The 16,409-nt window shown below is 40.6% G+C and overlaps 1 protein-coding gene across 1 annotated transcript; it reads right to left on the reverse strand.

Annotated features, from left to right (window-relative positions):
- Positions 1–8,828: 8,828 nt before the first annotated feature.
- Positions 8,829–15,111, reverse strand: LOC308393833 (nucleoside hydrolase-like; the record flags this gene model as incomplete). Its single annotated transcript, XM_080877855.1, has 7 exons — positions 8,829–8,981; positions 9,059–9,175; positions 13,588–13,665; positions 13,824–13,960; positions 14,060–14,171; positions 14,643–14,822; positions 14,932–15,111. The coding sequence occupies 7 exons, from the start codon at positions 15,109–15,111 to the stop codon at positions 8,829–8,831; spliced, it is 957 nt and encodes a 318-aa protein (XP_080733981.1).
- Positions 15,112–16,409: the final 1,298 nt, after the last annotated feature.

Below are 16,409 nucleotides of genomic sequence, written 5' to 3' on the forward strand. Positions count from 1 at the left end.
TAATATATATATTGTTTAGTATTAAGCTTTGCTTGTTCCATATTCAGTTTTCCAGCAAAACTTATTTGTTTCCATAAGAAAAGATTCATTCTTAAATCTGGAGGAAGATTTTTTTTCCAATAAATATTAACGTTAGCCCGCGACTTTGTTCCAGTTTTGAATTTTGGCCCACTGTGTATTTGAGTTTGACACCCCTGTTTTAGTCCATATTCGTAGTTGATCCACACTTTCATGTCGTTTACACCTAAATCTGACCCTACTATCTGAATATCACTGCAAACATCAGGACCAGTCAACATTTTTCCACTTTACTGTTTTTGTGTGTGAATAGGTGAATGAGCCATGTTGTATAAATTGCTACGAGTGCTCAAGTACAGTAGAAAAAACCCCCAGTCCATTTACCTGAGCTGGATTGACTAGGTAATCTCTCATGAAAAAACTGAAAAACTGCAGATGAATTAAACTACATGCGAAAAGGTAATAGCACTTAAAAAAAACACAACCTTACAGGTATTGAAATTTTACAAAACATAGTTTTCGCAAATGTTAAGTAAATAGTTACAATGCTAATATTTTACCGCTATGTCTGTTTCACATTTTCATCACCTAATTATAACATCTAATCTTGCCTCTGGTATTTTATAAAGAGAGAAAATTAATAGAGAGTAGTGTTGAGTTTGGCTTACTGAGTTTATTCAGCCTCTACGGAAAATTAATCTCACACCATGATGCGTAGTTATACTACACTGAACAAAAATATAAATGCAACACTTTTGTTTTTGCTCCCATTTTTCATGAGCTGAAACATTTTCTACATACACAAAGGACCCATCAAATATTGTTCACAAATCTGTCTTAATCTGTGTTAGTGAGAACTTCTTGTTTGCCATGAACATCCATGCCACCTCACAGGTGTGGCTTGTCAAGGTGCTGATTAGACAGCATGAATATGGCACAGGTGTATGGGGTGCCGTTTGTAAAGTGAAACATGCTGAAATTAATGGCAACATTTTTCCACATCTAGCTCAAAACCTTACAAAAACATGTTTTTTCAAGTCATTTTTTACAATATTTAGTAAAATGTTTGTAACTTTTCAAATTTAACCACAATTTTACATGTTAAATCTAAATGTTAAATCTAAATAATATATTTAAATCTAAATCTAAATGTTAAATCTAAATGTTAAATCTAAATAATATATTTAAATCTAAATCTAAATGTTAAATGTTAAATCTAAATGTTAAATGTTAAATCTAAATGTTACAGGAAACTAAATATTTAGCTAACATGCAAATTAATTGTACGGATCAACGGAAATGCCAAAATGAAAGCTTTACGAAAACCTCCGGTGCAAAAGTGTGCTGGTAGTAGTCAGATTGTGTCTGCTCTCCCCGGATGGTCACTTCTCACCGCCATGAGCGGCTTCACTTCTTGCCTACCAGCCCTTGCAGGTTTTCGTAAAGCTTTCATTTTGGTATTTCCGTTGATCCGTACAATTAATTTGCATGTTAGCTAAATATTTAGTTTCCTGTAACATTTAGATTTAACATTTAGATTTAAATATAATATTTAGATTTAACATTTAACATTTAGATTTAATATTTTACATTTAGATTTAAATATAATATTTAGGTTTAACATTTACATTTAGATTTCAATTTAATATTTAGATTTAACATTTAACATTTAGATTTCAATTTAATATTTAGATTTAACATTTAACATTTAGATTTAAATATAATATTTAGATTTAACATTTACATTTAACATTTAGATTTAACGTTTAACATTTAGATTTAACGTTTAACATTTAGATTTAACATTTAAAATTGTGTTTTAAATTTGAAAAATAACAAATATTTTACCCCATGCTGTAAAAAAATGAATCGAAAAAACAAACATGTTTTTGCAAAGTTTTGAGCTAAATGTGGAAAAATGTTGCCGTTAATTTCAGTATGTTTCACTTTACAAACGGCGCCCCATACAGGTGTGCCTTAGACCAGCGGTCCCCAACCCAGCGGTCCCTGAGTCGTTTGGTACCGGGCCGCGAGAGTTGAGGCTCAGGTGTGAAATGTATGGTTTTCAGGGTTTTTATCGGTTTTCAGCGTTATTGTGTTATCGTTTTTATCGTTAACTCGGTTTTCCTGGGTCTTTTCACGTGTGTTATGAATAAATTTTCTTTTTTTCGGTACCGGTACTAGTTTTATTTTGTTGTATTTATCCGTGACACCTTAAAGGCCGGTCCGTGAAAATAATGTATGTGGCACGGCCTCTCTGTGTGAGGATCTAAACGTATTCTACGCTAGATTCGACACAGCGAACACCATGAGACCGGACAGTGTGCTCACCGCGGATGACGTCAGTGCGCACACTGTGTCTGAGGAGGATGTGCGGAAGTGCTTCAGGAAGGTGAACGCACGCAAAGCTACTGGTCCGGACGGGATTCCCGGCCGCGTCCTCAAGTCATGCGCGGCTCAGCTGGCTGGAGTGTTCACGCACATCTTCAACCTTTCCCTCTCTCTGTCTGTAGTCCTAGCCTGCTTCAAAATGGCCACCGTCGTCCCTGTACCCAAATCCTCCACCATCTCCTCACTGAACGACTGGCGACCTGTAGCCCTGACCCCCATCATAAGCAAATGCTTCGAGAAGCTGGTCAGGGACTTCATCCGCTCTGCACTACCCGACTCACTGGACCCTCTACAGTTCACATACCGCCACAACAGGTCCACTGATGATGCCATAGCCCTGACACTACACACTGCCCTGTCACACCTGGAGAAGAGAGACACGTATGTGAGAATGCTGTTTGTAGATTACAGCTCAGCATTCAATACCATCGTTCCCTCGAAGCTGGACAGGAAACTGCAGGATCTAGGACTAAGCAGCTCCCTCTGCAGCTGGATCCTTAGCTTCCTGTCTGACAGACGCCAAGTGGTCAGACTGGGCAGCATCACCTCATCCCCCGTCACACTGAACACTGGTGCTCCACAGGGGTGTGTACTGAGCCCTCTCCTGTACTCACTCTACACCTACGACTGCACGGCCACTGACAACTCCAACATCATTGTGAAGTTTGCGGACGACACTACAGTGGTGGGTCTTATCACCAACAGTGATGAGACAGCTTACAGGGAGGAGGTCAGCGCCCTGACCCACTGGTGTCAAGACAACCATCTCACCCTCAACGTCGCAAAGACAAAGGAGTTGATAGTGGACTTCCGGAGGTGCAGAGAAGTACACACCCCCATCACCATCAGCGGCGCTGCTGTGGAGAGAGTGAGCAGCTTCCGGTTCCTTGGTGTACATCTGGCTGAGGATCTTACGTGGTCAGTACACACAAACAAAACAGTGAAGAAGGCGCAGCAGCGCCTCTTCTTTCTCAGGAGACTGAAAAGATTCGGCATGAGCCCCCGCATCCTCAGGACCTTCTATCACTGTGCCATTGAGAGCATCCTCACTGGATGCATCACCACCTGGTATGGCAACAGCACCGCTTACAACCGCAAAGCTCTCCAGCGAGTAGTGCGGTGCTCTGAACGGATAATTGGAGGTGAGCTTCCCTCCCTCCAAGACATCTACAGGAAGCGGTGCCTGAGGAAAGCGGGGAGGACCATCAAGGACTCCAGTCACCCCAGCCATAAACTGTTCAGACTACTTCCATCAGGAAGGAGGTTCTGCAGCATCCGGTCCCGTACCAGCAGACTGAGAGACAGCTTTTTCCATCAGGCCATCAGACTGCTGAACACGTCATAGACACCTCAGCTTCACTACTGGAACTTTAACATTATGCACTCCATACTGTACAGTAACGCCACTGTTTGCACATGTCTCAACTCTGTATATTTTATTTTATATATTTTATTTATTGTTTATTTAATTTGTAAAATATGTGTACACACACACACACACACACACACACACACACACACACACACACACACACACACACACACACACACACACACACACACACACGCGTAGAAAAATATTTAGTATACACATCCAGAAATGCATATACTATTATATATTGTACATATATTTATTAGTTTCAGATGTAGCCATTCTTGTATTTTGCTTGTTTACATTATTGTATTTTGCACAACTCTGTTGCTTGTGAAGCTCGCACACAAGAATTTCACTCACATGTGCTGTACCAATGTACCTGCACATGTGATGTGACAATAAAAGTGATTTGATTTGATTTGATAAACCGGTCCGTGGCGCAAAAAAGGTTGGGGACCGCTGCCTTAGACTGCCCACAATAAAAGGCCACTCTGAAATATGCAGTTTGATCACACAGCACAATGCTGCAGATGTCGCAAAACCAGTCAGTATCTGGTGTGACCACCATTTGCCTCACAAGGTGCAACACATCTAATGGAGATGTGTTGCACCTTGTGAGGTAAATGGTGTGCAATGGGCATAGAGTTGATCAGGTTGTTGATTGTGTGCTGTGGAACGTAGGTCCACTCCTCTTCAATACTTGTGCAAAGTTGCTGAATATTGGGAGGAACTGGAACACACTGTCATATACGCCGAGCGTCCCAAACATGCTCAATGGGTGACATGTCTGGTGAGTATGCTGGCCATGCAAGTATGGGATGTTTTCAGCTTCCAAGGAATTGTGTGCATATTCTTGCAATATGGGGCCATGCATTATCATGCTGTAACGTGAGGTTATGGTCATGGATAAATGGCACAACAATGGTCTCAAGGATCTCGACACGGTATCTCTGTGCATTCAAAATGCCAACAATAAAATGCACTCATGTTCATTGTCCATAACCCCATCACCACCATGGGCCACTATTTTCCATGGCTGTATAAGAACAAGCATCTAGCCATGCAGTCTGCCTGTGCAACATTCTGCTTACCCAGTCAGAAATACTGTCATTGCATCCATTCAAATATTATTTTAAATGTCATTTCTGTCAGTGTCAAACCTTTAAAATGGTATAATTGTTGATTGTAACAGAACTTAAGCATACGGGAAGTATGCTTAAGTTCTGTTCAGTTTGTTTCTCTCCTCACCCATGACAGGCTGTTCCTGCAGGTGAACTCCCAGGTGGAGATGTAGATTGGGCAGGTGTTACCTCTGGCTGCACACAAACATTTTACAGTTCTTGTTATTATTAAAATAGATACATAAACACATAAATCACTTAAAAGATACAACAGAGTAAATAAAAGCCTACATTCAGTGTTTCCCCCCATGATGTAGAGTGCCTTAAGCTTTTTTGGCAAGGAAGGGTCCAACTGCACTGTGACAGCCAGGTTAGTGAGGGGGGCAGTGGCTACGAGGATCACCTGAAGGCAGAAGACAGAGTTGTGTTGATAACTGGTGTGCTCTTGTTATTTATGACATAATTATAACATTATAACATATGCATCTTCTTTTTTTAAATAAAAATGTGTTGAGACAATTTTTCAGTCGGAGAAATTTGTGCTTTACTAAGATGAAAGTTTATATAGAATTTTTCGTGTGCATATGTAAAGAGGAAGCAAATGTACCATCAATGAAGGCAGCTTACTATTGGTCAGGTGATGTGATTTCATGTGTTAGAGTTCAATTAATTTGAACGCCACATCACCATTACACCATTTTAAGAAAATGGAAACGTCAAGGCACCTCTATTGACACAATGTTGTCACTGAACCAAGCCACAAAACATTTACAGAATATGAGTCTGATAGATGCATTTAGATAATAAAGCCATTCCACTTCCCCAGACAGGTTTGACAAAGCCATCTAACAGCAGATCCAAGCCTAGAGCATCTGGATCCGGGACATCCCCCAGCCCGTCTTTCCCATGGTAATCACCCGCATGCTGTTTGCGGGCCAGCAGAGGCTTTGAGCAGCCACGATACACTGGAATCTGTATTGTAGGTTGCATTTAATAGCAGGTCATCCAGCATGCAACCATGCAGTCAGATCTGTCACCATATCCATGTATAAGGCTCTCCCACACTCTGCTCAAAACTTACATCCAGCCTATTGCAGATTTTCAGGACACGCAGCGTGTTCTTGAGGACGTTCTCCAGGGGTGTATTGCCATGGCAGCAGGTGATCCCCAAAATCTCCACATCAGGGTTGGCGAGGGCCACCATGATGGCCATAGCGTCATCCACCCCAGTGTCCACATCAATGATGAGTTTCTTCTTCATCCTGTGTTTTTCTTTTCACATTGTCATAAGCTTTTACTTGTAGAACAACCTTATGTTTATAGTAATTCCAAAATATGAACATGAAAAACCAATGAAAGACTCCTTCAACGGGTTTTACGGCCAAGGCACGAGAATATACTTTAGATCCCTTTTACAGCTTTGCCTTTAGGCTAGTTTTCAGTGCTATAATGTATGCACTATTCAGTGTTCAGAATTGCATTCTAATGTTACTCTAAGTTGACCTGAAGTAACAATAAAATGTATAATGCTCACCTGGTGAATGGATTCTGACAGATGTTTACAGCTTACTGATATGAGCCACTGCAGCTGAATGCTGTGATCTGAAGAGTGGATAGAATTACTTAGAGAGAGGCTGCATTAGCTTTTGGCTAACTCTGCCCAGTGGGAGGTGGGAATTCCTTCATAACCTCTGCGGTGTAGAGCGCTTAAATTGTAATTCCGCCTCTCATGAGAAGGAAGAAAAAACTTGAAGATCATAATTGATGTATCTGTGCTTGCCAAGTATTTGGGAAGCCAATTACTCTCACTTTATAGAAACTTGTGTCTTGACTCTAGAATAATGTTTAACTCACCGACTGTAAGATACTCAGGTCCTGTGGCTGCAAAATAAGCGAAGGTCATTACCCCTCTATCACCATTCTTGACTGTTGACATGAGTTATTTGTGCTGATATGTTTGGATTGTTTTTTATTTGACTCTGTGCATAATGGCCAAACGTCTCCAATCTGGTTCCATCTGTGCAGAGCACATTGTTCAAGAAGAAACGTAAGCTATGCTGCCATGCTCTTTTTAGAGAAAAGTTTTTTTTTCTCGTAATCCTTCTATAAAAGACAATTGTTTGGTTGTTTTCTAATTATACTGTCATGAAGTTTAACATTCAACATACTAACTGAGGCCTGTAGAATCTGAGATGTAGCTCCTGGCGCTTAACAGTGTTTTTGAGGATTGCACAGTTTGACCAAAATCTTTTACATCTTGTGAGACAGGTTTGGGCTTGGTGACGCTAGCCCTGACCCGAGCCTAATTCACAGCATTCAGGAGGTCTATGGAGTTAAGAGCAACAATGTTAGCAGCAGCTAACATCTGCTTCTGGCACTCCTCTTTTAGTGATATTATGGAGTTCTGCTGGGCCAGTCACATCTTATTGATCAGCTCTGCTAAATCCCTGATGAGTGGTCTCTTTGTGCCCTCAATCTAAGATGGAGAGGAAAGAAGATCAGATCATGTGAAGCAAACTGAACAAATTATGAAGAGTGAAAAGGTGATCAAGTATGTTTATATATGGTGAAATTATATCCAAGCCCTTTTATAAAAAACTTTATATATGAAGTTTCTTATAATACTAATGAGGTCGATATTTAGATATAGAGCAATTAAAAGAAATAAAAGAAACACTTTGAAAACACATCAGATTTCATTGGTCAAAGGTAATCCAGGACCGCACATGCGCCGCCCAGGTGGGGAGGTAGGTGGGAATGGTTGAATTTGGCGCCTCTACCCCCCACTCATCTCTCCTTAACCAGACTCACCAGAGAATTGGTTTTAGCCTCTTTCCACGCTTTAAGAAGGTTAAGGTGATATATTTGGGTGGCTCCTCCCCTGTCCGACCGTACCACTTCATAGTCTACGTCCCTCACTCGCCCTGTGACCATGAAGGGTTCTTGCCACTTTGCAAGTAACTTTGCGCTGAAAAAAAGTTAGCAATACAAGCATCTTCCGGTGAAAATTGTCTATGAATAGCACCTCTGTTGTGCTGCTGTCATTCCTGGGCCTGGAGCAAATTCTCTCGTGATTACCTCCCCAACATGTGCAGCTTTGCTGTCAGGCCCAGAACCTATTGAATCTAATTATTAGGTGGGCTCAGACCTTCCTCCCAGTTTTCTTTATTCAAGTCCAACAAGCCTCGTGGCTTCCTGTTGAACAACAACTCAAAGTGAGAAAATTCCGTGGAGGCATGGGGCACCTCCTACACTGCAAACAACAGAGGGTCTAACCAGAGATCCCAATTGTGTTCATCCTCATGAGTGGAGGACTGGACTTTAAAGTCTTATTCAGCCGCTCCACCAATCCATCAATCTCAAGGTGGTAGATGCTGGTCTGAACAGATTAATGCCCAGTAATTTGTATAGCTCTTTCAGTGTGTGGGACATGAATAAAGTTCTCCGGTCAGTCAGTATATCTTTCAGGATGCCGATGTGGGAGATGACCTGAAAAGTGCCTGCGCCGCACTCTTTGCAGAAATGGTGCGCAGCAGCACTGCCTCTGGATATCCGCATAATATGCCGCATAATCGACTAGAACAAATACAAAGTGATATCCTTGTGCACTCTGATAAAATGGCCCGATAAGGTCCATGTCAGTGAACTCAAACGGGACCTCCATTAACAGCAATAGGCATAAAGGCACTTTTGGAATGGCTGGCTGGTTCAACAGCTGACACCACAGACACATAAGCCCACATGCTTGGCCATGAAAACTGGACCATTATTCACCGTGGGGTTATAGTGAGCGACCTGGAAAATCAATTCCCAGCAGCTTTTAGGCACCAGCAACTTGGTGTGCTCTTTTTCAAAGAGAAAAAAATCAGTTTTTATTTCTTGTTATGAACCAAACGCACGCATTCAGCATGCATAGAAACATTCTATTTGAGTGCATTGGTCAACATTTTCTTTAACTTTTCCAAGTCAACTTTCTTCATGATGATGGCCTTATGGTCTTTCTTCAGCTTCTGGATGTAGTCCACCACCATCATGCCTCGGGTGTAGGTCCCCTCTAACTCCACTGCCACCGCAACCTGAAGGAGAAACACAAGAAACTGTTAAACAATACTTGAAATTTTACTTAACCTGATAAAAATCAGGAGTTGCTTACCTCTTCGCTCTCAGTTATCAATGTATCATCGATGGCAGCAGCTAAGGCATAGACGTCACAGGAATTGAAACCAGTTCCTGCAGTAATCTCCTTCTTATAGTCAGCTGATTGGGCTTTCTGTCAAATCAGTACATCACAGGTATTTAGACATTTTGTGATTATCAGTGTAGGGACTAGGGATGGGTATCGAAACCCGGTTCTTGTTGAGAACCGGTTCAAACTGTTTCAGTTCCTTGGAATCGTTTGCCATTTTTGCAAACGATTCCCTTATCGATTCCAGTCGCCCCGAATGACGTCACCACGTTGCGGAGCGTCATTTACCTGGCAGAAAACATGGCGCCTAAGCGGCTCAAACGCTCAAAAGTTTGGTCATACTTTACGAGAACGGATGACAACAGGGCAACTTGCAATACTTGTAAAGTAGAATTTCATTTAAGGGAGGAAACACTACGAATATGCAAAAGCATTTGCTCACAAAACACGCGATGACCTTAAATGAATGTCGTGTTTTTAATTCCGCTCCGGACTCGTGAATCTCAACCCAGCAGCAGCGGTAACGTTTCCACGTCCTCTCCCGTTAATGCGGCAGGTAAATAATCAACTAACAGTGCATATTATGTTAGCACGATCTGCCTTATTACAAAACCTGCCATTACTGTGGTGGCTCAGATGCTGGCAGTTCTCACTGCAGTCTACCGGTAGCGTCTCCTTTCAGGCCAGGATAGACGAATGTCACCGAGCAGTGACTAAGTTTGTGGTAAAAGGCTTGCACCCATTTGCCACAGCAGATGCCCCCGATTTTCGGTAAGTGAATGTGTTTAATTGTAGGCAGGAACATTACTGGGAATTCTTGTGTAATTGCTACAGAATAATTTGTTATACTTTGTTATTGCTACAGAAGAATATTTATTTTATTATTTTACATTTACAATTTTTTTTCCTGGGGACCCTGTGACACCCCATGGAAGAGCCATAGGCTGTGGATCTCTTAAGATCTGACTGTTGGGTTTGTAAGGCCATGTTACTCCTAAATTTCTATCTTGTTCAAAGAGAAGATATAAAACAAAGTTCTAAGCTAATCGACCTTAGTGTTCTCCTTTTTTTAAAAATAAGAATCGATTAGAGAATCGATAAAGAATCGAATCGTTAAACAGAATTGAAAATGGAATCGGAATGGTGAAAATCTTATCAACACCCATCCCTAGTAGGGACTAACATGTTATTAAGTAACGCGTTACAGTAACTACGTTATTATTGTGGTAACGAGCATGGTAACTAGTTATTATGCCAAAATCAGGAACGCGTTAATCGTTACTGGGATTTAGATAGGGTCGTTATTCGTTACTTCTTGCGGTGGCTATCGTGGAGCTTCAACAGATTCAGTAACATTAGCAAGTGGTGGAGGCCAGCAGGTGGTTGAGGGAAAGGGGAGGCAAGAGGAGCAGAGACCCGAGGTGGCCGCCGGTCCGAGTGTCAGGTGAAATGACCTTCAGGTAAGAAGTTATGACCTGCAGTCTATCTGGGTCAGATATAAACCAAGTTAAGGTGGAGTTTATTTTAGTTATGCTGACTTTTTTGTACTGGGTACTAGCTAGCATGACGGAGTTTCTATACAGCTGGGGGGTGCTATGATGTTGATGTTGAACTTTATTTTGTTCATAAGGTTAATTATTAGAGTTTCCACCCGTCCCTAGTAGGCTAGAATCATGGCCAAAGTTACTTTCCCTAGTAACTAGTTACTTTGAAAGTAACGAGTAACTTGAAGTAACTGAGTTACTTTTGAACTAGTAATGTAACTAAGTTACTAATTTAAAGTAACTTACCCAACACTGGTGATTATCTGTAAGCCAGTGGAGGACCAAGGTCTAAACAAAAAAAGTTGCCACTAGAGGGCTTCAACCAACACCTGTAGACTCCTCTTTTCACACTCTGTGGTTACCCTTGTATAGTTGAGAGACCTTGGGGAGTATAATGCAAAACCTTTGGTCTTGTTAGCTTATTAACACCATTTAAATGTCAGTTTAGAATTTGGAAGTGGACGTCCTGGCACGTCAATCTGGCTATGTGCCACAAGCCAGTAGAGTAACCCAGATTTCTTGGAGTCACTGGTTGGGTTGAAGAGTGTTACATCTAGGGACTTAATTGCTCTGCTGGGGGATTTAACCACTTATTTGGAGAGCAGTGTGACCTGGATGGGTGGAAGGCTGTACCAGCCAGGAGTGCATGGAAGATAAAAATTGAATGAGAATTTTGGTCAGGTTCAAAGCGAACCATCAGACAACTCAAGAGGGGTAAGTTGTGCTCTTCTCACACTGTATACAATGGTAGTTTGGTTTCCTATGGTGTTGATCAATGTTCCCTCTAAGCTGCGTGCGTGCGCAATTGCGCACTGCTGGCACAGTCTCTGCGCACAGAAAATCTGTGTTGCACACAGAAAAAAAATCTAACCTGAATTGAAATTAAAATTAATACTTTAACATTTCTGTTTTGCAGGGTTAGTCAGTAAGTGACTGGCTGCTCCCGTATGGGATTAGAACGATGCCACCTTATCCCATAGTCCAGCCAATAATGCCATTCACATTCGTATATACGCAGCTAATCAACGTGGTTGACAGGCTTATACGTGTCAACCATAAGCCTGTGGTTGCGTCCTTATGCGCGTCCTTATGCGCCAACACCGGTGTTTTAGCTAGCAAAGAGGCGTGGCTGATGTGGAGGGAAGCCACGTTAATGACAACGTGTACAACCATTGGAGATGTGAGCAGAACAGACAGAACAATTGACGGAAAAAGTGTGGACTTTATACCAGTTTTTAAATTGTGTTGATCGGCCACGTAAAACCAGAGTTATGATAAAAAATATATGTAATGTTTGGTTTTCTTCCTGAATACTGTCGTTGTTTATATTTACTGCGGGAAGAAACGGTGTTTTATAAGGAAAACGCTGGAAAGCCTGTGAGCAAAAACAAAACCAAAAACCCACCACCCTTTCCTATTGGTGGAAAAATGTACCATGTCAACCAATCAAAAAATTATATGGCAACAGATGTTTAGGAAGGGGGGAGGTTTTAGGAGTGACGTGTTTTGAGATGTGAGAGATTTGCGATGTTTAGGGCAAATCTTGTATAGTTAGTGTGTAGTGTAGTCAGTAGTTTTGTTGTGTGTGTCAGAACAATGAGGCGACTGCTGAATGTTACAGGTGTTACAGGAGTGATACATCTCCTGTTGTCAGGCCTGCAGGTATCAGGCTGTTGTTCTCGTTTATCTCATAGTGGACAGAGATAATTTTTTGGAGTGGCACACTAATTTGTGTGGCATCAGATTTGATTGTTCTGTAAATAGTTTGAAATGTATATTTAAAAAAACGCCCTGGCTGCATTTTTAGGTAAACAGCTGCAAAAAACTTTGTTGTTTGCATAATCCAGTAACTATTTTGAAGAAGTAACTATATAATTAATTGCCCAACGTTGGTCATTATATACTGTATTTTGCAGACAGAGAGTTACAGGACTCTCTCCCAGACCACAGACTCAGACTCATAATACAAGTCAGAGCTTTAAAAAAAATCATAAAATAGAAAGTTGTGTTTTCAAAATTGGAGTTCAAGTTCTTTTTACTTCCAACAGTGTTAACATGCTACACAAGTCATGAACAAGATTCTTTTTTAATTTTCATTGTAAGTGGGTTAAAGCACTTAATTAAAAGTAGTCTAACATAAATGTAAATGCTGTAATTTGATTATTTTAATAAACCATGTAATTTGGATGGATTCGATGCTGGCGTGACCACAGTGCACACGTCTGCTGTTGCTCACAGTGGTCCAAGGGACGCTCAGGAGGTTTGTGTGTTCGCTCAGACACGTGAAAAATTAGAGGGAACATTGGTGGTGATCGTAGGAAAATCTATGCTTCTCTGTTCAGGCTTCTGCCCCACAACCTGAATCAGGAGAGTGACCTTTCTGATGTGAGAATTACACCACTCCCTGTGAGAAAAGCTGCAATCATTCAATCATTTTATCAGTGCGACAGTTTTTGTTTCTTATGTATTATGCTTCTCCCCCCTTTCAGCAAATTATAAATTAAAGAACAAGGATGTGTAACGACATGTATGTAAGTGTCATAACATTCTTTTGGCAGCACAGTGTGTTGAAGCCTGGCATTATTGTGTCACAGCACTAAGATCCTGCTTAGACAAGTTAATCTGGGAGGAGTGGCAGTTTAGCTCACTGGGCTGAGCTGGTGAACACATGACACGATACCAGTCTGAGGTTTAGTTTGTTCCGAGGCTCTCTTGGCCTGTCTTCCCCCACTCTCTTTCTGCTGTTCTGTCTCATTTTTCCCATGGCCTATCTAATAAAGGTGAAAAAACTTCAAAATTGTTTAACAGAAATTCCTCATCATTCGCAGCACCTGGGGATCCAGTGCTTCTTGCAACATATTTTCTTGCAAAAATGTATTAAGATATAAATTTGTCACACTTTCTGGGGATGGGATTCTAATTATTGTAATAATATCATTTGCACACTCTTACCATCCTTGAAAGACTTGAAATCTTTTTCATGAAGTCTGCTTTCTGTGTAGATTCGGCAAGCCAGGTGTCACAGAAAGACTACAGGAGGAAAAATTGAGGGTGCAAATTTAAATCACTGTGAAATTATCAGTCAAGCCAAAAACAGCATTATTACAAATATTCAAATATTATTCTAAATGTAATTTCAGTTAGTGTAAAGCCATACAGCTTGCTGTACAACTTGTCTGTTTCCTTACCCACGGAAGGCTGTTCCTGCAGGTGAACTCCCATGTAGCCATGTAGGTTGGGCAGGTGTAGCGGTCCAACACGATGTAAGCCGCCTCTGGGTCGGCTACAAAGTTAAACTCTCCACACACTGTGGTGTTACCTCTGGCTGCACACAGACATTATTAATGCAATTCTTGTTATTATTAATATAGAAAAAAAAATCATAAATCAGAGAATAAGTACATCAGAGTAAATAAAAGCCTACATTCAGTGTTTCCCCCCATGATGTAGAGTGCCTTCAGCTTTTTTGGCAAGGAAGGGTCCAACTGCACTGCGACAGCCAGGTTAGTGAGGGGGGCAGTGGCTACGAGGATCACCTGAAGGCAGAAGACTAATTTGTGTTGATGACTGGAGTGCTCTTGTTATTCATAACATAGCTTTGGGATGAACAAAACCCCTACAAATAAAGGTTTTTTATCTAGAAATTTACTTTTTTAGTGAAATTCAATAGATCATTTACATAGAGTAAACCTTTATGTTTACCTTTTTTTAAAATAAATAAACCATTTCAAGAAAATCCCAAATTCAAGGCACATGTAGTGAAACAATGTTGTCATTGAGTTGTGTTTTAGATACATAAAACTTAATAACAACTGAACTGAAATGAGCAAATCCGCTCTAGAAACTAAGCCGAACTAAACTGAATTAAAAACAAAAATTAAAATAAATAAAGAGAATCCAAAAACTATAATAATTCTGGTATGCATAGAATACATGCATACACAGAAAAATTTTGCTCTTAAATTTTATTTACAGTACATTAGCAACATGTTTAACAGAGCACTCACCTCTCCAGCATTGTCTTTCACAAGCTTGATCATGGCCTGCACAGCTTTCTTCTTCTGCAGCAGATCCAAGCCTGGAGCATCTGGATCCGGGACATCCCCCAGCCCGTCTTTCCCGTGGTAATCACCCGCATGCTGTTTGCGGGCCAGCAGAGGCTTTGAGCAGCCACGATACACTGGAATCTGTATTGTAGGTTGCATTTAATAGCAGGTCATCCAGCATGCAACCATGCAGTCAGATCTGTCACCATATCCATGTATAAGACTCTCCCACACTCTGCTCAAAACTTACATCCAGCCTATTGCAGACTTTCAGGACACGCAGCGTGTTCTTGAGGACGTTCTCCAGGGGTGTGTTGCCATGGCAGCAGGTGATCCCCAAAATCTCCACATCAGGGTTGGCGAGGGCCACCATGATGGCCATAGCGTCATCCACCCCAGTGTCCACATCAATGATGAGCTTCTTCTTCATCCTGTGTTCAACCACAGCATTAAAAACCTGAAGAGATATTGTTTCTAATAATGCAAACTTCATTCCTCTAATATGATCTGGAACCACGTATCCCTCCATTTTTTTTAACGGCTTTTCTAACTGGAGCCTATCTGAGCTGTCAGAGGGAGGGAAACAGGGTACACTCTGCACGGACCACCAGTCTATCTATCACACAGAGAGAGAGAAAACTACAAAAATGAAAAAAAAATGAAACACAGCGTTTTTTTTATTGATATTTAGATACTTTTTACAGCATCACCTTTAGGAGGGTTTCCAATGTTTAAATGCATATGCAGTAATTAGTGTTCAGAATTAAATTCTTATGGTATTCTAAGGTTCATTCTAAAGTAAAATTACTTAAATGTAAAATACTCACCTGGTGAATGGATTCTGTTTACAGCTTAATGATATAAGCGTCCGCAGCTGAATGCGTAAACTGAACATTGGGCAGAATTATATAGGGAGGTGTTGCATAAACACATGGCTAACTCCACCTCAGGGGATTTTCTCTAGGTGTTATAAATCTACCCCAAACTTGGGTTTGTCCGCCTTTTTGTTGTCTTTTGTAAAATGAAATAACTGCATGCTCTTTTTGGAAAGAACAACATTTAATAATAATATAGAGGGGACGGGGGTTCAAACTGTGTAATAACTAGAATTGTCTGACATTGTTAAAATAATATTGTTCAGCTACAGGTGTCTAGAATTAAAGGGGCTACTGAAGGCTTTTCAGTTAAAACAAATACACTTTAAAAAAGAAAAACAAACCATTCAGTTTCTCTATCTTAAGATAAACTCTTGATCTAGAAAGTGGACAATAGAAATAATTAATTACATAATTACATTCTTGAAGGATTTTCATTAAACCCAAATATGGTAGAAATGTATTGAAAAGAAGGAATTTTATAGCCATCTTAAAACAGCTACTCTAGAGAAACCTGCATCCAGCCAGTGCACAGATTTTTAATGTGTAACCTGTATCCAGTGCCGTCAAATAATGGATGTCTTTATCCTCTGTAAGAAGACTTTTATTTTGAAAGAAACACCTTTAGTGCATGTGTTCATTTTCTCATATGATTTGTGACTAAACAATTTGCATCTAATGTAATTCACGTTTCTGCAGACGTGCTTGCAGCATGGTTAATTTAAATAAGACATTTCTTTTATAAAGTCTGCATACAGTTTACACGTGAAGACGGTAGAATTTTATAAAGAGGATAAGCTGGATAAGCTCTTGGCTAACTCCGAAATTCCTTTATAACCTCTCCGCTATAGAG

Source organism: Rhamphochromis sp. 'chilingali' (assembly GCF_963969265.1).
Source record: "Rhamphochromis sp. 'chilingali' genome assembly, chromosome: 3".
NCBI classification, from domain to species: Eukaryota; Metazoa; Chordata; class Actinopteri; order Cichliformes; family Cichlidae; genus Rhamphochromis; species Rhamphochromis sp. 'chilingali'.